At 41.6% G+C, this 22,313-nt stretch overlaps 1 protein-coding gene across 2 annotated transcripts in view; it reads left to right on the top strand.

Moving 5' to 3' along the window:
* Positions 1 to 2,890: 2,890 nt before the first annotated feature.
* Positions 2,891 to 22,313, top strand: part of cdh13 (cadherin 13, H-cadherin (heart)) — a 356,169-nt gene continuing 336,746 nt past the window's right edge. Inside the window, exon 1 of one of the 2 annotated variants that reach the window (XM_042412902.1) lies at positions 2,891 to 3,117. In XM_042412902.1, the coding sequence (XP_042268836.1) occupies positions 3,073 to 3,117 (45 nt within the window). In that variant the 5' untranslated portion in view covers positions 2,891 to 3,072. The remainder of the gene's footprint in view (positions 3,118 to 22,313) is intronic. The other variant, XM_042412901.1, reaches the window with a different exon arrangement.

The raw sequence follows: 22,313 nt of genomic DNA, 5'->3' as shown, positions 1-22,313 counted from the left end.
TTGTTGATTTTTTTCCTAATAATTCAGCAATCGTCTCAACCTTCAAAATTCAAAAACTCAGTTCAACAGACAGAAGAGCGTTATAATTTGCCAATTCCCATTCCCAGATTAGGATTCTTTATAAAACTGAGTCATGAGCATTTTTGGATTAATGAAGTTGAGCCTAGAAGCTGTCAACCTGATTGAGCCAGTCCCTCTCTTCCTGTGCCACCAAACAGACGTTTCTGTCATGATTTGTTGATTTCACTCAGCCATGGCTTACAAACCGAACATGACTTTCCTTCTGTGATTTCCCAAAACTAAAATATCTTGGGACGATTCCGAAATATCTGACAGGAAATGTTTGACATTTCATTCTTCATCCACCCATGACATTTTAATTGATTATTTCAGTCATCTTATTTTCAAGGATATGTGCATTGACTCCTCCATAGCTGAACTTGTGTGCTTTGAACCAGGCAGTCACTGGTGATGTGTTCCCAAGGCCTTTACTTTACTGATAAATGAATATGGCAGAAAAATTGTCTAGGAAAAGCAATTCCTCAGGCGTCACAACAATTCCTGCCCTCATTTTTCACATCCATTGAAAAGGGAAGGGGAGAATTTGACTGCTTTTCTACACTGAGAGATATACTGAGACCCCACCTGACTTTTGTATGAAGCTAACCTTTTTCCTTTCCCCTATTCAAGATGGATATATGCAGAAATCTGTCACTGATAATATACACCCTTTAGAAGGGATTTGTATGTGTGAAAAACAGACAGAGAGATAGAAAAGGGAGGCAGAAGCTCTGAATGTTTCCGTTATCTGAGAGTTCATTTGCTCTTCCTCTGTGCAGGAGACTCATCTGTCTGTTTCAGTCTCTATGATTTGTCTGTGTGTTGGAGGTTAAGGGTACCTTGCATGAAGATTAAGTGTGCTCTTTGACAGTTCTGCCCCCTAAGAAAGACCGATGGGCTACTTTAACAGACATCTGACCTTTGGGCCCAGAATGAGAAAAAGTTTGGTGCTCATTGAATAACCTTCTGCGTTGTCTGGAAGAGCTGATGTCTAAACCTTGACCGTTGTTCTTCTATCTTTTTTATTGTTGTTGGTGGGTTTTATTTTTATTTTTTTATGCTGTAAACTCAAGGAGCGAAATTGAAAAAGAAAAACAAACAACTGGGAAATCCTGAAAGTTAAAGCTCAAACATACTAAAACTATTTTCATCTCCCAGGCTCAAAAATCTTGTGACAACTTTTTTTTAGCCAGTGTAAGCAAATGCATCTGACTTGAATGCTTCTTTTCACATCAGCCTTTTAATAACTAAACAGTCCAGATATTCTAGTGACGGTGGTGCCTATTTGACTCGGATCATAAAAAGACCAAATAAAAGCAATTTACTGTATGAATGCAGCAATATGGTGAATGCTATCGGGACTTAAATCAGCCACAGGGTTAAATTCAAATAAGCCATTATGTACTTTAATAATTATGTGGTAATGAATTGATTATTTCCAACAAGAAACTCAGAGGTCATGGTCAGCTACAGAACAACACAACTCTGCCACTCAGTGTTTTGCTCAAGGACACCTGAGCATGGAGCTTGCTGTCTTCTTAATTAAAGGATACGTTTTTAAAAAAAAAATTATTTCCTAAAACAGCAGGGCACTGTAGTTTTTATGAAATGTTACTCAAACAGGAGTAAATAGTACACTTGTCAGGGACTATCTTCCGTTGTGGATGGATACACATTTGGTGCTCACTGGTTTTCTTATTCTTATTTAGTGAACTGAATCTTTTTTGGTTTTGGACTGTTGGCCAAACAAAACAAGACTCTAAATATGTAAACTCGGGCTCTGACGGATTTTAATGGGCATTTTTCACTATTTCAGAACATCATTATATATACTTTCATAAAGTATCTGACAGATGTACCATTAATAGATTAATCAAGATTACCATTGCTAGACTAATCGATAATGAAAATAAAAGTAGTTGCAGCCCTGCATTTCAGTAGATTTCATTAAGACCAAATGAAAAATCGGAGAAGTTTGGACTTAACCCTCTCAAAAGGCAAAGAGTTTCATAGAAACAACAAGACAGAAGGGGGGGAATATGCCTCTAGGCTGAGGTAAGCACACTGCCTGAAAAGAAAACGCTTCATCTGACAAACAACGAAACTATATTCCCCACACAAATTAAGAATTCATAATAGAGCTAGGAAGAAAACAACAGCTCTCATAACCAAAAATGAGAAATCACAGCAGAATATTAAAGTCACTAATTATTCAGAGGAGTGTAACCTATATAGTCATATTAACACTGAGCCTAAACAGCAAGATTCGTTTTGAACCATTATGTACGCTCATAACATATTTTGATTGTAATATTGAACGGTGCTGCTAAAACATATTACTGAAGTTTCTTTCTCTAAGGGTGCCCCGCAGGCGTCGCCGCTATTGTGTGCGTTCATACACAGGATGCATTTAATAGAGGCTCGCCGTGCGCCTTCCTCGCTCTTGCGTTGAATACACAGTAGGACCGTAAATCACCTTTAAAAGGGGACGAATTATAGATGCTGGTATAAGGGCTATAAAGCTGTCTGATCGGGGAAAAAAACGGCACATCGCGTGTGATGTTCATGGAACCTGCTGCTCCTGCACCTGCCGATCATTGCAAACTCCAGAAATTAACTGGGTGTCTAAATTCGTCACGGACCACAACAAATTAGGGACGCCAACACTTTGACTGAGACGAACCCCCCCCCTCTCCCTCCCCTCATACTACCACCTCTCCCCTCTCGCTCCATCTCACCTCCTCCGCCCCCCCTCCCCTACCACCACCACCCCCCCCCCTCCTCCTGTCCTCCTCATAAATCTATTGGTCGTGGTCTCGCCTTCACTATCCAATGCTTTGCTGATCAGACTGCAGTTGTGTTTGGGGGAAGTTGGCAGCTGGCGGCTCACGGCGAAAGGCTTTCCCCTCTCTCCGGCGTTTGGACAGTGGAATTATGAGCAAAGCTGACCCAACCTCTATCAACCTGTCTTGAATCTGTTTCTGTTTCACACCGAGAGAAATTAAACCGACCATGGAGATTGGACTCCGCATTCTCTTGGCTTTCCTCATCCACCAGGTAAGACAGGAGAGATGTGTGTGTGTGTGTGTTTGAGAGAGAGTGCGTGTGTGTATGTGTGTGTGGTGGGGAGTCGGGGGTGGTGGGGGGGTTGATTTGGGGACAATGTCACTGAGACTTTGAGGGATCCGACTTTTTGCATCCGTCTGATTTCCCCCGGTTTATCCAAAGACTGACTCACTGACGCTTGGGTTACTCTTGTGTTCATGGCACAAATAGATAATCGCTTGTCAAGTTTGTCCCGAGTCCACACACACACACACACACCATACAGCGCCTTCAAACTGCGCTGCCAGATACATTGGTGCCACGCCAGAGCAAGTTTATCCCCGTTTAGTCCTTCTGCGCGCACGTCTTGTCATTCATGGCACCGAGTCCGGGGCAGAAGGTGTCGGATCTGGCAATCTGCAGCGGTCGCTCAGTTTAGGAATGCCTTTCACATTTAGTCGAAAGAGGGAAAGAAACGGAGGATGGAGAAGAGGGGAGTAGAGAGAAAGAGAGCGCAGGGTGTATCTTATGTCTATGTGCAAATCACGGCTCCAGCTCTTGTCTCCAGTCGCATCTATATTCCGCTCAGCCACCAACTTGAGCGTTTCTTTTGGGCTTGTGTGTGTGCGTGGGAAGCGATGTGAGAAGCACACAGGCTGACGGAGGAGAGGAGGAAAGAGAGAGAGAGAGAAAGAGAGAGAGAGAGAGAGAGAGAGAGAGACGCGTCGGGGGGTGTCAGAGAGACAGAAAGAGAAGCTGAGAACTAACTTGGCCGCTCTGCTGTGTTATTTGTGGCGCCTCTCTGGGTATTTTACTCATTCTCCGTAGACGTGGACTCTCTAGGGATATTTAATAAAGCCCTAATTCCCACTGTGATAGCGCCACTCTGCCGTTTGATCTGACTTTAATATTTGGGGTGGGGTGGGGGGGGACTCGGAGCAGCTATTTCTTAAAGCCAGTCTTTAGACTACTATTAAAATCGAGAAGGGCAGCGCTGAGCTGGTCAGTTAGATGCTTTTGTGACACCTCTTGACACTTTGGTACCGCTTTTGGCTTGAATAAGCTCAGTGTATTGGTCAAATGGCCATCATGCCCTCTTGGCATTTTCTTGAGCTAGGATGAATCCAGCTGCAGGGATGATCTTCTTCAGCTGCTTCGACCTCTGACCTCCTCCCGCAGATAGAAAAAAAAAACACAAATTCTAAAGATCAGTAAAAGCGCAAATTGCTTAAGTTAATGACAGTGGCACTTGTGGTGGCATCCTACAAAGGGTGAAATGGGAGCTAATTTTAAAATAACCTAGCTGAGACTATTTCTAAACACAGCATCAATGGGAGAGCCCTGAAGCGTGGCAGGCAAACAGCTCATTTGGGAAACTGTGTTGTTGTGCTGCTTCTCTCTTTTCTCTTATCCCCCTTCTCTCTCTCTCTCTCTCTCTCTCTCTCTCTCTCTCTCCTCCAGATGTATTGAGAGGCAGCAGGCAGCACAACTCATTTGGTATTTCTTGTTTGACCTGTGTAGGCTTAGTTCACGTATTCTGGTGTGTGTGTAGTTATTCATTTTTAATTGGATAAGCCATCGGTTCATTTCCATGTTGTAGTTCGATCCTCTAATCTGAGGTGATCATGATTCAGACTGGCACTATTAGCCTGAATCATGATCTATTATTTATCCACTATTATTTAACTCCCTATTTTATTGATTATGACCTGACTCCTCTTGCACACACACTCACCGCCCACCTCATACACACAAACACAGATCTGTATTACTGCATTTGTGAGGAGACTTTCCATTGACTAGATTCATTCACTAACCCCGGGAAGAGACTAAGAAAGAGATTCTTCAAAATTGCAAGAAGAGAATCTTTGTAATCTGTATTTCTGTGCGCACACACACACACACACACACACACACACACACACAGAGCTTGCTGCTGTTCACATGAAGACACACACTCAGTGCCAGATCTCTAGCAGGTTAGTTGCATGGTTCTGGTCGTCCTTTGGCCTGTACTTCTGGCTGCATGATTTACAATCTGATCCGGCTCCATGGGGGATTCTCTTTCATCTGGCTGAAGTAGTAGCTGTAAATATTTTGAATACCCCGAATGCAAATGAGTCCATGAAGCGAATCAAGCGCACATTAATGCAAACCGCCGAAAACATGTACCATATGTCAACGTTTTTCTCCGCGCTGCTTCACATCCTGCTCGGAAACACGCACCCAAAACACATGCACATTTGTATGCAACATGTGGACGCCGTTCCACCTGACTCATCGTCCACATCCACACGAAAATTTGTGCCTTCTCCCCTCTTAGAATCACAGGAGCGTCCAATCTTGCCATATTACAGTGGGATCGAACAATCTTATTTATAGATTCTCAGGTAGGGAGCCAAGTTCCTCTCCACAGTAAGCTGCCATACACATCTACCTTCCTCCCACCACTCACAACCCTTGCACACAAACACACAAACACACACACACACACACGCCAGTAGCAGCCCCCTACTTGGCTATAAATCCCTGTTTTCTAAATGAAACGCTAAGCAGTCTCTCCGGGTGGAGCAATGATTCAAAATAAGCACAGCGCAGCTGAGAGCTGCAGGTGCAAGAATTTTCCTCCTTTTCCCACTTTGAGTCCTCCTCCCTGTCTTCCCTTCTCTCTGTCTGTCTTGTGTATCTTTCCCCCTCTTCAAGCTTTTGTTCAGTTTGGGAGTCCTCCCATCCTTTGATACTAGTCCTTTACCTTAATTGATATGATTTACCAACCTTAATCCCCCATTTATGTCCTCAAGATGCTCAGCATCCCTTTCTCCCTTCGCTCTATCTCTCTCTTTTTTCCCCTCTTTCTTCATCTCTGTCTCTATCTCTCTCTCACCCGTGGAAGATGACAGTTATACTCACAGTTTAAATTCTGGGCTGGCACCTGGGCGTGTCTGCGGGAAGATTTGCTGTCATAGACGTTTATGGGTGCAGTGACCAACGGACTGTTAAAGTTCCTGTTTAAGCCCCTGCAGGCGAGGGGGAGAGAGAGAGAGAGAGAGAGAGAGAGAGAGAGAGAGAGAGAGAGAGAGAGAGAGAAAAGGAGGAAGGTCAGGGTCTCCAGGAAAAATGTTTAAGTGTGACGCCGAAGACAGAGAGTTGCCATGGTGTCTGTCCTGTTACTCATAGATGGACTGACCTTCGTGTTGATACGTACACACCAAAAGATGCCTGACACCCACACTTATCCTTTTATCCCTCCTCCTCTCTGGCTCCCACACTCGGTTCTGCCTCACCCTCACTCAGTCCTGGAGGCAGTCCATTGATCTAACATTATCAAAAAGAGAGGACACGGCCATTCCTGGTATGTCAGTGCCATTTATTATTCAGGGCTGCAGCAACAGGTCTGAGATATTAACACACACACACACACACACAATTGCTCCATGCTGTATTCAGTACTATAATTTTTTAATGTCTGTCTTTTTCCATTTCAAAGTAATTTCTAATCATATATACCTGTAGGTTTGTAGGACATATAGACTGTGACCCTCCTCTTTAGATGACAGTGAGGGATGTTATATTTATATGTACACAATCTACTTTCCTGTGGTTTCTTTATGTACCACGCAGACGGAGCCTATCATGTCCATCACCGGTTACAATGAATCATCCTTTCAAAGCAGACCCCCAGCTAACCTCTTGTTTCTCCCCAAGAAGGCTTCTGTGTGTGAAGTGTCCTTTTCAGTGATGGGCTTTTTATAATGGAGTCTGGTTAAGGAGCAACAGTATGACAAGCTACAGAGGCTAATGATGACACTAATGAGGAATGCCAGTCATTGTAGAGGGATGATTTCTTTCTTTGTTTCTTACGTTCCCCTGTCTCTCTCCTCAACACCCTTCCTCACACTTTCTTGCCCCTCTTTTCATTCTCCCCTCATCTCATCTCACGGCGCTGTCTGGAGTTTTAGCTCCCATAGTGGAGCTTGGCGGAATAAAGGGTTAGAGTTTAGAAAAACTGCAGAGAAGTTTGCAATTTTAACAGCCCACAGAGACACACAAATACTCACACTCAGAATAAAAAACAGAGTATGAAAGGGTTCAAGTGAAAGCAGTCCAACACCAATCTAGACTTTGCTGTCTAAATGTATCCTGGTGTTACTGTGGTTCTAACAATCAGCTGGCTAATAGGCTTTCTCGTACGGGGCTTTGAGGTTTCAGTCTCCTTCCCGTTCTACTTACCGGTGCTGTTTCCTGGGTAAAAGCACCAAGCCAACCACAGTCTGTTGTACTAGATTGCTCTTTGGATATTTTTTGGAGTCAGTTGTAATTGACAGGAAACATCTAACTCTAAAGGCTTCCAGTAAATGAAACACACACACATGCATGCATACACACACACACACCTAACCAGTACACACTTGTACATGTGCACACCTGCGCGCTTGAACAGATTTTTCTCTTTTAATGGGAGAGTCTAAAACATCAAAACCAAGTTTTTTTATTTATCCATATAGGGTTCCCTTGTGATTGTGGTTGAGCGGTGTTGCACAGTAATGGGCTATAAGGTCAAACGCTTTCTTAACTCTACTGTGGGAGGGTGTGACCTTTGAGGAAAACACAGTCTTCTTCAATCTTCTTTCCCTTGACGTAGCCACCGCACTCTCCTGAGGAAGGAGTGGATGAGAGGGGGATGAAGGGAGGGAGGATGAGGGGTAGAGATAGTGGGAGTATTAATTAAAGTAAATATGTCCCCTTAGCGCTCCATTAGAATCTGCCTGCATTTGATATAAGTGGCCTAATTATGCAAAACGCCAATGGACATTGCGTGGTGTAATCGTGAAATGTGCCAAATGAAAAAAGAAAAAAAAAAAAAAAAAGAGAAAACCCTACATCCTAGGAGAGTGGATTAATGGCTTATTTGTGAGTGCTGATGAGTGTTAGTGGGTAGAGAAAGCAGAAAAGAGAGACAAACACACACACACACACACACACACAAAAGGCCTCAGTAACCATGTCTGAAGGACACAGCGGTACAATGCAATGCTGTCCTCCAGTTGATCACGCTTTCATCTCAGTTTGTTCTCCTCTGGTCAATTTTGTGGTCAGACAAGCAGATGAACAAGCACACAGATAAAATAGGTGACAGACAGACAAAGAGCCATATTGATACCCAGGTAGAGATAACAGCTGAAAGAAAACGTGTCCGAAAAGGAGCCACCCTCCTCCCAAAAAAAAGCGATCCTCTGACAACCACATACAAAATCTCAAGTGTGTGTTTGTGACAGAGAGAGAAAGAGAGAGAGAGATGCATGGTTCACACCCTCTCTCTTTTCTCCGTCTCTCACTCTCTCCGTGTCTCTGCCCCTGCCTCCTCCACCATCCGCTCTGACAAACACTCTCTGTAACACATTACAGATATTCATGAGCTATTCACCCACTCTGTTTGTCTGTCTCTTTTCCACACTCACAAACACCACATCCAGATATGTCCTCCCCTTTCTTTTTCTGTCACACAAACACACAAGCTCGAGTCTATGTTTGGCAGGCGGCACAAGTTTCTTTTTCAGCGTGATTGCGATGAGTCCTCTCCATTGCTACGAAGTGTGTGAAGCCGCCAGCAGCACAGTGGGAGTATTCATGTTAAAGGGCTGGTACTGCAAGGTCCCATTTCTTCCAAGAGAGTAGTTTTGCTGATGACAGTGAAAGGCGATGATACTATAAGTTGCATTAGCCTCTTTAGTGAGTAGTGCTCCTTTGTTGGTGTGATGCACTTTTATTTAGGTTGAGTAATAGATGTGTCGGAGACCGTTCTTGAGTCACGAATAAGAGGCACTTAGCATAGGTCACTGAATAGCTAGCTTTTCATCACTGACTGCATGTTAATTGTAGCCACAGGGTCGAAAGTGGGCGATGGAGTTTTCTTTCAGCTGCACTTGATCTTGATTTTTCATGAATGTATCGGTAGGTGAGTTGCTCCCTAGCAGTGTTTCTCTACATATAGATGAGTCCTGCTATAGCAGCGTGTCCCTGGCCACTAGCTAGCTAAATTGGTGGGTGAGAAGTTATACTGAGTTTGATATAAATCAAAGAGCCATTGATGCTGCACTTGTCTACAAACTCTTATTCAAGAGAAAAAGCAAAAGAAACGGACCCCCTGTTTTTTCTGCCCTCATATTTACTTGCACTCATCAAACTAAATGGAGCATTGGGGAGGAAAATTCAAAATGCTAACAGTTATCCAATAGTAGCTTGGGGTGGAAACACACCACTAGGTTTCAACCTGGACCAGCCCCAGTTACACACATATTTAGATGAACACCTAAAAGAACTATTGTGTGTGTGTGTGTGTGTGTTTTCTTTTGGAGTTCTTCTCTGAGGTCTAGAAATCTCTGAGCATATATCTAAACATTCAACAGAGAGTATGTGATGCATGACTTGCTGTATGCTTACCTTGCACTACCCCCTATGGATTAGTCTCCCTCCAGCATACTAATACAGAGTTTTCCTTGTTCAGAATGAGGTAAAGGCAGTTATTCAAGCACGACTTATGAAATCTCTGACATTTCCTTAACAGGAAAATGATTTTGAACATGCACCAATGTCCTAAACACATGCACCATCTGCCTCCTGTGCCTAAAGGAAGCACTATAATTAAATTGAATTGGTTTTTTAATTTAATTAACAAAGGGGCCATTTTTACAAGGTGGTCAAACAATAAATATTACAATAAAGAATTTTTCCAGATAATGCCATCTGTTACAGAAATACCACCCAAAGCAGGATGTCAGAACGGTATAATGAATGTGCCCTGCAGTGTACTGTAAGTGTCTGTTGAGTTATATATATATATAAATAGCAAATATGGTTAACAGAATAGAGGATTAGCTGGTGGAAGAGACTTGTATCGTGCTGATTAATCGTGAATGCTGTTTGGGCTGCGTTTAGTATGCACACACACAGATGCACACATACATTTCTGCTGACCAGTGCATTTTTACAAAAGCTCGTCATGTTTCACTTCTTAATCCGCTGCGCTTGTTTAGTTCTTCCCCCCCAAATAATTCTTTTTCTCTGTGTCGTGTTTCTGTGTTGTGCCGTTTTCCAGTTGATTCCAAGCTGATCTCAAGGTCAGTTTTAGAAATACACATCAAATGCAGAGTTGTTGAAGAAAAAAAGAAAAAGAAACATCTTTGTTGCAAAAATCAAAGTAGCAAAGAGTGCTACCTATGATCTAAAAGCTTGATAATCATACAAGATGTATCATCACCTTGACTTTAACATTGTTTTAACTCTGCCACTTTACTCTCAGACCATCTGATGAGATTCTTTTTTTGAAGGCATCAGCCCTACTTTTTCAGTCTCTCCCAACATGACTCTGGGGTTTTTCCACTTCAGTCTGTGTTCAGCAAGTGTCTTTGAAGTAATCAAATCCCTCTCTGCTGTTAAACGGAATTGATAGCTGAGAAGGTCTTCTTGACTTTTACAAGCTTACTCACTTTATCCTTTTTTGTCTTTGCTGCTCCACAACATTTCTTAACCCATTTTTCTTCTCATCAGTTCATTTCCCCTCCCTCAGTTCTCCTCTTCCCCTCCTGATATGTCCCCAGTCTTTTCTTCCTCTTTTCACACAAAATAACAGAACAGTTTTTACATTTAATTTTTCCCCTATTTGTTAGCTTCTATTAAACATTATTATTATTATCGCTGCTTCACTGTTGTAGGAGACATTAGGCAGGAGAAGTAGTTGACCCCTGAGAAGAAATCATTTTTTTGTCTGCCCTGGTGCACGCAGTACCGCCCCTGCTGACTAGATGGCGACAAAGTGCCAGTTATTCTTTGAAGGGCTGTCAGGGATAATTGCCACTTAGATCTACTTAGTGTTTAAAATTTAAGGGTGTGCATACATAGGTGTGTAGGTGTATTTCTGCAAGAGTGTTTGAGTGTGCATTTATGCCAGCACGGACCCTAGTATGTGTGTTTTTGCAAAGGTGCTTTGTAGAGGTAGAGTGGCCATTTAAACCCCTGAATTTGACTGTCAAGAAAAAGACAGGAATTGGAGGATTCATTTGAAGCGAGCACACAAAGCACTATATTGGTGCCTACGCATGCAGGTCGCTTCAAGGCAATTAGAATAGCTCTTCCCACTTATTGCTTTTGATGTCAGCGTGTGGGGAAATGAGAGAGCCAACTTTTGCCTGCCACTGACAGAGAGGGCTGCCACTTCAGTTGAATTCCTTTTGACACAATTAATATCGTCCTCCCTTCAGAGGTTTATCTCATATGAATGCAGGCAGGTCCAAAGCTTTGAGCTTACAAATGACTTAAATGATGGGACAAAAAAATTAATTGGAGAAAAAAAAAGGAAAGGAGGATGCCATTGGACTAGTAATGACCTCGTCCTTGACAGTTCTATGTACTGGTTTTACCATATCGTGAAGCAGTTTGAACTCTTTTTGAGGAGATGATCCTCACTTTGATGTTGCTTTTATGCCATATTTAGGCCTGGAAATGTTGTAGAGCTGCTATATTTTACACTTTCAACACATTCCAGTTTCACATGTACACACAGCATGGAGCTTTCTTCATTTGAAATGAAAGGGTTCTCATTTACAAAGATGGTTCTTCCCCATTGCTCGGTTGGCGTATAGACAAAAGGCCTGCTTGTGTAGAATGTTAGTCATTAAGAGGTCATAGACTATTTCTGGGGGAAATGAAACATTGCTGTGGATTGAAAGACAGATGTGTTGAACAGTATATGTTCATTTCATTCATACTCATCTGCACCCACTATTTGCAAAAATGCTCTGATCAAATGAGACTCTTCCAAAAAGCACTTAGACCACCTCAGTGAGCTCTTGCTTTGGGTGATCCATGCAGGAATTTGTCCTGGAGACCTGAAGTAATTAAAAGATAGAGTTTAGGGCACTGAGCTCACAGTCCATTTGGATAAGTGCTTGGATAGCTATTTGCAAGCACACTTAAGGGATTTTGGTGAAGTTGGTTGTGCTGTGATCCTCATGGGAAGGCTGAGACAGCAGTAATGAAGGTAAAGATGAGAGCGTGGCTTTGGCTGAGGCCTGGTAAGGTGAGTGCAGTGATTTCCATAGAGATGCTGCATCCACCCCCTCAGATACCAGCTGTGACTAATTCAAACAACTGAAAAAATACACGGTTGTCATTGCTATTTTTCACTTCATGGAAGGATTGCATTTTCGAGACACAAGACATTTACACCTGACAGCAGTGATATGCACCTGTATTATAGAGCTGGCCTCCGCCCCTCTCATTATCTGAACTTCACCTCTCTTATCAGCTATAGGGGAGCCGCAGCCTTGCTATAGGTTTCCTGTCGCAGAGATTCTCTGAGGAGCGAGGTGACTGGATCTGATTTTCATTAGGATTGCATGTCTTCACTGTCACATCCTCTCCCTACCTTGCACGCTTTACTGGACACAATTTTCTGCTGTGGTGGCCACCATACTGACGGCTTGGTTTTTCACGCCGCAGTAGAGTCACACCGGGTGGCCGGTTATCAGTGCATTCACCATTACAGGGCCCCCTGTGGTTGACCTGCTCAAAGAGGGCTTTTCTTCCTTTCCTAGAGTCTCACTAGGAGACACGCTCTGCTGCGGTGCTGGGATAAGCCACCTACCGAATTACAGGAACTCTTAGCAAGCTGTCACAAGTCAAACAGTGTACTGCACAGACCTGGGATGTGTAGGTCACACATATCCACACACACACACACACTGTTGACAGACAGTTGAAGGCTGAGACAGTACAAGCTCATGTTACTGCTCCACGGAGGGTTGGGAAGATCGATGGGAGATAATTATTTCTAATGGAGCCAGAGGAGAAAAGAGAGTGTCCTTTTCAGCCATAGCTAGAGCGTGTGTACACAAAGACACCTGGAGTATTTGACTAAGAGTTTTTTTTCTGCTGGATTTAATTAGCCACAAATGAGTGGACTGACTACTGCTGTTAAACCTCAGCTATTTTATCACGGCCAAAACGGACAACTTCCTGTTAGAGAGCAACTTTACAGAGTGACTACAATCCTGAAAACATTTAACATGATGTTTAAATAAACTTTAAAATCCAGATTTCCTGCTTGAGGTTCACCGCACAGTTGTCATTTAAACTTGGTGGTGGCCGCAAATTGTGTTTTCATCAGATTTTTACATGGAATTATGTAATACTGATTATTATTAAAGGTAGATTCAGTGATTCTGGAGAAAGATTGTTCAATACACTTTTTGACAAATTCAGAAAATATCTCCTCCTGGTCCGCTAGTTGTCTGTTCTGTGTATGCTCTGAAAAAAGAATCTGGTATTCATACACAGCCCTGGCTCTGTAAACAGAGTTTATAATTTGGCATGTAAACACAGTGACCATGACTGAGCCATGCAACACTACTCCAGCCAATCAGCAACAGGGGGTGTTCATGCTCATAGATACAGACGGGTGATAGATTAAAGGAAAAACTGGTCCAGGTCTGAATGCTTGACCCCTACAGTGAGGGGATCTGGTGGCTCTTTTATGCTTTGGGGGGCATTTTGCTGGCCTGGTTTGGGTCCATTTGTCCCCTTAGAGGGAAGTGTCAATGCAAATCAATACAAAGTTGTTCTGAGTGATCACCTTTATCCTATGATGAAACATATCTATCCTGATGGGAGTGGTCTCTTCCAGGATGACAATGCCCCAATTCACAGGGCACAGGGGTCACTGAATGGTTTGATGAATATGAACATGATGTGAATCATATGCTATGGCCTTCACAGTCACCAGATCTCAACTCAATTGAACACCCTATGGGAGATTTTGAACTGATGTGTTAGACAGCGCTCTCCACCATCATCATCAAAACACCAAATGAGGGAATATCTTTTTGAAGAATCTTTTTGAACGCTGTATATGTGTTTTGAATTTATTAACCGTATCAATGATTCAATAAATACACAGACTGACACCCATTAACCAATAACCAGCCGGTTCATTTTTATAAAAGTTGTAATGTGGCTTTTGTCTGTGAGAGCTCTCCAGCAGTCGGTCGTCAGAGCTAATGTTAGCTTGACTTTTAGCTCATCCTTCTCCTCAGTGTTTTTCAATGCGTTTAGTCACAGATGCTCGCGATGGCATAACATGCTTGGAAGTACGAATATAAATAACATTATGATTGTAAGGCGATCCTGATTATAAGACAACTCCCCCCCCCCTCTTGTCCAACAGCTGTTTTTGAAGTAACGTTACTTTTTCAGTATAACTTATATCATGGTTGGTTGGTTACATACTCACACTTTGTCCTGCCAGGCTTTTGGAAGCGGTAAAAAATTATTTTCTCTGGCAGTTAGCATTAGTATGACTGCCTGTTTGTGAGTTTGAGTTCTTTATCATCTGTCACTGTGGTATTTAGCAGCTTGACATATTCTGTTTCTGCAGCAGAGACGTCAGAAGACGCTTTGGACTTGTTTTCACTCGCCATGAATTTATTTCCTCTGTGGCAGAAAAACATGTTACATGAGCCTTCAGCAACTCCTGCAGGTTAAACTGGACTAACGAAACACTTTTAGTGCTGACTGACTCTAACACACTCACTATAAACTGATTAAACATTAATGCTACAAACAACCTATAATACAACACTCCGTGGAGAAGTCGGTTTTACACCAGTACTTCAAAAAGAATAACTGATGTTGTGAACACATAGTTGTCCAGCCGTTAGCGGAGTATGTATACAAATTAACCAACAGACCGACATGTGTAACTGGTCAAAAATATTCTCAGCGGTTAACCGATTAATAGTCAACTGTTGACATCCCTAATACGCACACAGTCGATTTCTTCTGGTTCAGCCGACATGCAAACTATTCAGTTCAGTAAATTTCTGCTGTCAGTCAGCCTGGTGAAGGCAGCTTGTTTGGCCGCTGTCCTCTCAGCTCCCCAAGAGAAGCGGGGAGGCTGCAGAGAAGCGGAGATTGTGGATGGACTACTTGTGATAATGTGTGAGAGGCAACATCAGTGACTCTACAGCTGACGCATTGCTCTGGATTCCAGCACATTTCTCTTTTGGTCGTTACCTTGGCAATGCACATCTATAAATTTTTGGGGGGGCGGAGCTTCTGAAGGAGCATGAAGGGAGTGGTGTATTTGTTGAGGTGTTTAGTTCAAATAACGTTTCTCCAGAATGACTGACTCTACTTTTAATCTAATTTTATATGTTTTGTCAGAGAAGACATACCAATAAAATGATATAAGATAAGATAAATAAAAATGTTTAAAAAAGAAAAATGTCAATAGTTGCTAACATTTTCCATTTCAAGCTGTGCCTTAGCTTCTGTGCATGAGCCTTTATCCCCACAGCTTCACAGGATTTTATGTTTCGGTAACCAGGACATGAACATGAACATTCATTACAGCGGTATCGTGTTCCCTACTTACAGAGGACACGGACTTAAATTAACATGGCTCTGTCCTGTGATTTATGATACTCTGCCTTGGCCTAGTCTGGCTCACTTGGAGTACAGACAGTCTCTCAGTGTCTGATGCAAACTCAGACACCTACCTAGTAAATCCCCATGCTCACATATTATATCCTACACAGAAACACATGCATACACACGTGACATCAATCTTCTCATCTAACTTGTGGCAAGAAAGCCAATGAGCGTATTTCCTGCATTTCTTTAAAGAAATCTAGGTTACTAAGAGGATCTCTGTGTCTGCTGTCATCAAAATGAAGACTGTGGGAAATTTAGGTAAGGAGAAGGGACAGGACATGTTCTCAGAGCCTGTGGGGACAGGAAAAGACTGATAAGCTAAAATGACTAGTATTCAGCTTGTAATGACGTAGAATAACGCAAAGTGGTGACAGCAATGAGGAGCAATGTAGCTTAAATCAGATAACATGGTATTTTTTGGCTTGTAATGCAGCTGCTGCAACTTTCCAGTTAGTTACCAGTAGGGCTGTAGTCTCCTGGTCGACTGGTCGATTAGTTGGTTGATATGCTCTCGTACGACTAAATTCTCATTGGTCGAATAATCTCCGTGTTACTTTCATAAGGAGAAAAGTGCTACATCAACAGCTTTCCAGGATTAATCCATTATTTCCTGTGGCGGGAGGGACAGACTAACAAATTACCTGTGAAAACAACGGGGGTGTATACAAAACACCCCCGTTGTTTTCACAAGCTAATGGAGACTGCTGGGTCTAACTGTACTCAACGTTTAATGAACGTTTACTGAATGTACTGAACATTTACTGAATCAGTGTTTCTCCTATAATTATCACAACAAGAACCCCTGCCAGGCCAAAAAAATATTTATAATGCCAAAAATAACGCCAAATATCCATTCATCCGGAAATCAATAGCGTTTGGGAGTGTCTGTGCAGCACTGTTCGGTATGTGAGTCAACTTCTGTGTCGTTACCTAGGAAACTATTGGTAGCATAACTCTGTTAAGGAGTACGGTATTGCGTAGTATGTTTGCGTAGCGAGTAGGAAAGAGCGAGCGGCAGAGAAGTGACAGTGGATGTGAGCAGAGAAGAGGAAAAGGTTAGTAGTAAGTTGTCAGTCTGGCAGTAAATGTACAGTACAGTGTGTCAGTTAATAAATGCTAAAAAGTCACGTCTGTTGTTTCCCCAAGTGCTGTAAAAGTGAAGGGGGTTAGCTCCAAACTTAGCAACAATGGGTTAGCATAACCTGAAGACGCAAAACAGAGAAATAGAGAACAGAGGAATGTGTGGCATTTTTCAACAACATTTTTCTCACCAGAAACAGCGATACAATACAAATGAAACATCGCTCTTGAACTGGACTAGTGTAGCTCTTTGATACAGTACTGGAACACACACACACAAATACATGCATAGGATATACTTTATCTAAATCTTAATATAGTTCATATATATCAATCTCAATGTTGTTTTAATGTTTGTATTATTGTTATTTTGTACTGTTCAAATATTTGGACAAATTGTATTTTGATGCTTTGGCAACATTGTTCTGGAAACTTTCATGCCAATAAAGCCCACTGAATTGAAATGCACATGTCAAGTATTTGACTTTGCACAGGTGCTTCTTGAAAACTCTCAACATCAAAAGCAGAGACAATTTATTCTCTCCATGTCTGAATGTGAAGAGGCTTCAGCACTTAACTTTGTTTTTGCAGTGGGTGGGTGGAAGCTGCTTCTGCTGTTTTATGCTCAAGTTGCAAAGTAACTTGACTTAGCCAAGAAGTGATAATGACTGTGTGGGAGAGCAGACATAAAGATAATGCTGCCAAGATGAATCAGTATATGATGTAGGTTTTTCATCCAGTTTTTCAGTGATATGAGGAAAATCACTGAATTGAACTGAATTCATAACATCACCCAAACGGCGTATTAAAGAACAATTACAGTGTCTTTTTATTAAATTTAAAAACAGACATGTTTAGTATCGACATGGACACTCGATCTGCCTTCTACGTACTTGTTTTATTGTTTAATTTGACAGAGATTTATGATGTTAAGCAAGAGGTAAAACTTAAAATAATTCTCCCTCTTGTTATGTTATCTTTTGGATTATGCTGTAAAGTAAGTAATTGTGTGGTTCCTATATACTCTTATTGATTACCAAATATTAAATTGAACTCTTTAGAAATAGCCGTATTGTTCTCTGAGTCTTGACTCTATACCAAGGACCCTGGACGTGTTTTTCTCACAATAAAGTTGTTCTTTATACTACAAGTCTTGCTGGAGTTTCGACCATTTCTTGTCAGACTTGACTTGTACTTCCTCCCATCCCTCTGGAACTTAAGGCTTGACTTTGACGTTGAATGAAACACTTGAGAATCGACTTTTATTTTGCGACTCATGAGCATCTGAAATACTTTATCTGTGTGTGTGTGCGTGTGTGTGTGTGCGTGTGTTTGTCTGAGTGTGTTCATCTGTATCCACTACTGTTTTAATTGCCCCCACAGAGCCCTAATAGGATCCACAGGATTTTGTATCACTTTCATTTGGGTTATACATGACATCCATTTTTTTAATCAGTTGCCCATCAGAGGAGGTAAAAGACACTCAGCCATACATAGACCTCTCCTCATTTGTTCTCATCCCACACTACTGCACATTTTCTCACAACCATTCACATATCCAGGCTGTCTTAAATGTGAAAAGGAAGTGCTAATGAGTGTTTCTGGATGAGAGCTCCATGTCTCCACTGTTCCCTGGCTCCACTCAGGGAAACTGACAGTTGGAGCACACCCTGCTTCAGCTGCAAAGGTTCAGGACACAGATACACACTCTGACAACCATGCTCTTTGTCCACATACCTGAGAGATGTATAATTTACTCTATTCATTACATGTTTTAAATCTTTAATGCTGTCATCTAGTAATTGGTAGATTACAGGAACTGATGCTGCGCCACACAAAAGGAAGATTTTGATAAAATGACAGTAACGTCTTGCTTTGAAGACTAAAGACTGCTAATATCCACTGGCTTATTATAAATATTTTGTTATTTGCTTTTACCAACCAAATATCCATTTTATGATGATCAGCATGTCGTGCTTTCCATTCACTCTGACTGGTACATTATTAGAACTGCAACTGATAATCAGACAGATTAGACATTTAGAAAATTCTTTATGCCCAAAATTCACTGGTTTCAGCTTCTCAAATGCGGTGATTTAATGCTTTTCTTTGTCATACAAGGTAGTAAATTGAATATTGTTGATTTTTGGATTGTTGGTTGTAGAAAACAAGACATCTGAAGACATCACCTTTAACTCTAGGAAATTATTTTCAGGCATTTTCAGTATTTTCTGACTCTTAATAGAAAAACATTTAATTGTATAATTGAGAGAAGAATCATCAGATTAATCAATAATTGAAATAATCGTTCCAGATTAGCTCTACGGTACATGTCCATGTGTACTGGTGTTACACTGAAGTGTACTAGGTGACCCTTATTCAACAGGACAGAGGTGGGCTTTTTACAGCTTGGTGTGAAAGCTACTCCACGTTCAATGTAGCTCAGATTAACTCAGTTTGGCTCTTAGTTCTCAGGTTGAATTTAATCCCTGACACCCTAACACTGTTTTGGAAAGGTCCAAAGTCCCCAAGACATTTCACCCTCCTTCCTTTCTCTTTTTTTCTTTCACCTGTATTTTTGTTTTTGTTCATTATCTTTGTCCCATTCTTAATCTCATGTTCCTATCATTCTCTGTTCTTGTTGTCTTTCTCTTTTTCTGCCTCCACGGTCATCTGTTTTGATTCAAAAACTTGTTCTTGCTCCCCTCTGCAAAAGAAGAATTAATATGTCATAGCATGACGCTGCTCCGCATTCACCACACAAAATTACCAGTCTGACCAGCAACTCTGCTTTAATCTCAGTGTAGTTAAAGATCAAGAGCGGAAGAGACATATGAAGAGTGAAGAAAAGAGAAAGGGACTGGAAGAGAGACAGGAGAGTGGAGGTAATGATGGTAGAATGGTAGAAAAGGTGAGGCAGGTGGAGAGCAGAGGGAAAGTGAAAGCAGGTTGGCAGAAAGGAAAGAGATAGAGGAATTACAGAAGATGGAGCCTCTGTGGCAGTGCTGATGTGTGGACGGTGGGTGGACAAGGTCGCTGAGTTGTGGTTCTGAAATGGGTCCTGACAGAGTCATTTCTCATGTGGAGATTTACCCAGGCTTTTTCCAGTGGTGGGAGGACGAGAGTGAACGACCCTTTCCACTTGTCATGAATATTTATTTGGTGAGAGTGTTCACAGGCTGCTGCGTAGAATGACAAATTGCAGTCTCTAAAGAAACTACCTATATTCTATTCCCATCTATTTCTTCACCCCTTTCCACCTGCGACTGTCTCTCATCTATAGTCCTGCTCTCACCTGGTTGTTTAATGCGCCAGGAGCGTTTGGAGCATTTGGAAAGGAATTACATTTAAAAAGGTTGGTGTAAATACATGGAAACCAAAACTTTTCATTGCATACCATTATCCAGAGTATCCAGAAACCACCCTGAACTGGGAACTAATTCACACACAAACATCCACAGTGAGATGGAAGTTTTCTACAGAAGCAATTAGGGTTGTTTCTTTATGAAACATTGTCAGTACTCTTTTGCTGTACATTGATTGCTACATATGGCAACTGCAAATTTGGAAGTAGCTACCATCTTTTGCAAACTCAGAAAGTTAGTTGTCAGTTGACTGATTTGCTTTTAATGTTTCTGCCTAAAGCTAGACATAAGATTGGATATGTCGTCTTTGTGCCACTAGTCAATCTTGTGTCAAAAATCCATGTCACAAGCTAGTGAGTAGCTTGCTTGCTAGCAAACTTGATGTGATTGAGCAACAAACAACTCTATCAATTTATGTGATTTGCCAAGCAGCACTTTGTTTCTGTTTGAATCCATAATTCCTACAGCATGATGGCATAAAAAAGAGGGATCCCAAAAACTACAATCCTAATCTTCACAGGCATTTATCCCCACACTACAAGACTAAGCTTCCTGAGTCATCACTGAATCACCTTTTCTTTGCATTGACTTAACATTTTTCTACTTTCAACCCTGCTTTTTTCATGTCACTGGTCAGTTCCACGTCACCTGCTTTCCAACAGTGCTATAAGAAGCAATTCACTCGCGCCCACTGATAATAAATGGGGCTGAACTTTGCATTGCACCATATTTCGTGGCTCTTCTCTGGTATTTCTCTCGCTTGCGGCTTGCTACTTTCCTGGTTAATAGTGCCAATAGACTGTTCAAAGCAGAGCCATCATGCAGGAGGTGTTATAGATGCAAACTTATTTTTGTATGGCAAAATCAATGTCAACATATTCTACTTTAGAATGATTTGAGCATTTTGGCACATAAATTATTTAAGACATACCCTGATAGCTTAGGACATTTTCATTCAACTACAGTAGATAGTTGTTATAGATAGATTCAGTATACCCGACGCAATGAGGGGTGACAACGTTACAGCTCTGGTTGCTCCGCCATCTTTGCTGTGCAGTAGTATCTACATTTTTAGCATGTATTTGTAGTCATGTTACTGGCAACATCACAAAAGACCAATATTCATCTCCACCAACTCCAGAGTGGAATCTCTTATTCCACTACAGCAAGTAGCTAAATTTGTCTGTCTGCTGTTTGTTGCAGGTAGTGTACAGTGTTTTTTTGTTTTTATTTTTAGAACTTTTTCACTGAAAGAAGCAGCCAATTGTGGCTTTAAATGTTGCTGATGAGAGCGGTGAGGCTGAATCACATGTAAAATTGCAGGCAGTAAAAACAAAGCAAAAAGCTGAAAGACAGTAAAAACTTTCAGCTGAGGGGAACTGCAGAGTGGGGTGATGATTCTCTGTGGCTTTGTCACTACGAGTTACACATTACATGTAGACTTTAGTCTCACTGTTGAAATAGATAATATAATAATACATTGATTACTGCAGCTTTAAATTTTTTCAGGATAGAGTTTATATATAGGTAACAAAAAATATATATATATATTTACGATGCATACAGTACCACATAGCTGCAACATTTGTGGTTCGGTTCCAGCCACAAAACCTTGTTGCATGTCATACTCCTCTCTCCCCTCCTTTTTCCTGTCTCTCTGCAAAGAAGGAATAATGCCAAAAAAATAAGCGGGTCCTTGCCCATACTGGTAGATTTTGGACATGTATAATTGTTCTAATGTTATCAATTCTCATCATATCTACCCACCCTGACAACCAGCTGTGTGATGTCCTGGACTTCCCAACATGACAACCCTCAATTACTCAATGTGGAAGGAATGCCATATCCCAAAATGAAATGGCCTCGTTTACCAAATATGACTTATCTTTCATGTCCCCATATGGCCAAACAGAAATCTCTAAATGCTGGAGTCAAATCTCTTGTACATGAGTTTGATGTACAATTGTGGCTTTGTTCCCAAAGCTCAAACATTTTCCTCCATCATTATCTCAGCTTCAGTTGTGCTCTAGTAGCAGCCATTGTGTTCTCTAAACACCCCTTTTATTATCATATTACCAGCCATGGCTGCAGAGATTTGGAGAGAGATTTGGATTCACATTGGATCATCTATCTGTATACAGGCATTAGCCAGGGTGCTGCAGGCTGGCTGAACACCGCACAGGAGCTGAAGTGTTAAAGGCAGAGCTTCCAGCCAGGAATTGTGAAAAATCCATCCAGCTCATTTTGATGCTTTCACTGGCTCTGCTTTTTATA

Source organism: Thunnus maccoyii, chromosome 5 (genome assembly GCF_910596095.1).
Source record: "Thunnus maccoyii chromosome 5, fThuMac1.1, whole genome shotgun sequence".
Classification (NCBI taxonomy): Eukaryota; Metazoa; Chordata; class Actinopteri; order Scombriformes; family Scombridae; genus Thunnus; species Thunnus maccoyii.
Note: the sequence above shows the minus strand (reverse complement) of the source record. Positions and strands in the feature narration are given on the sequence as shown.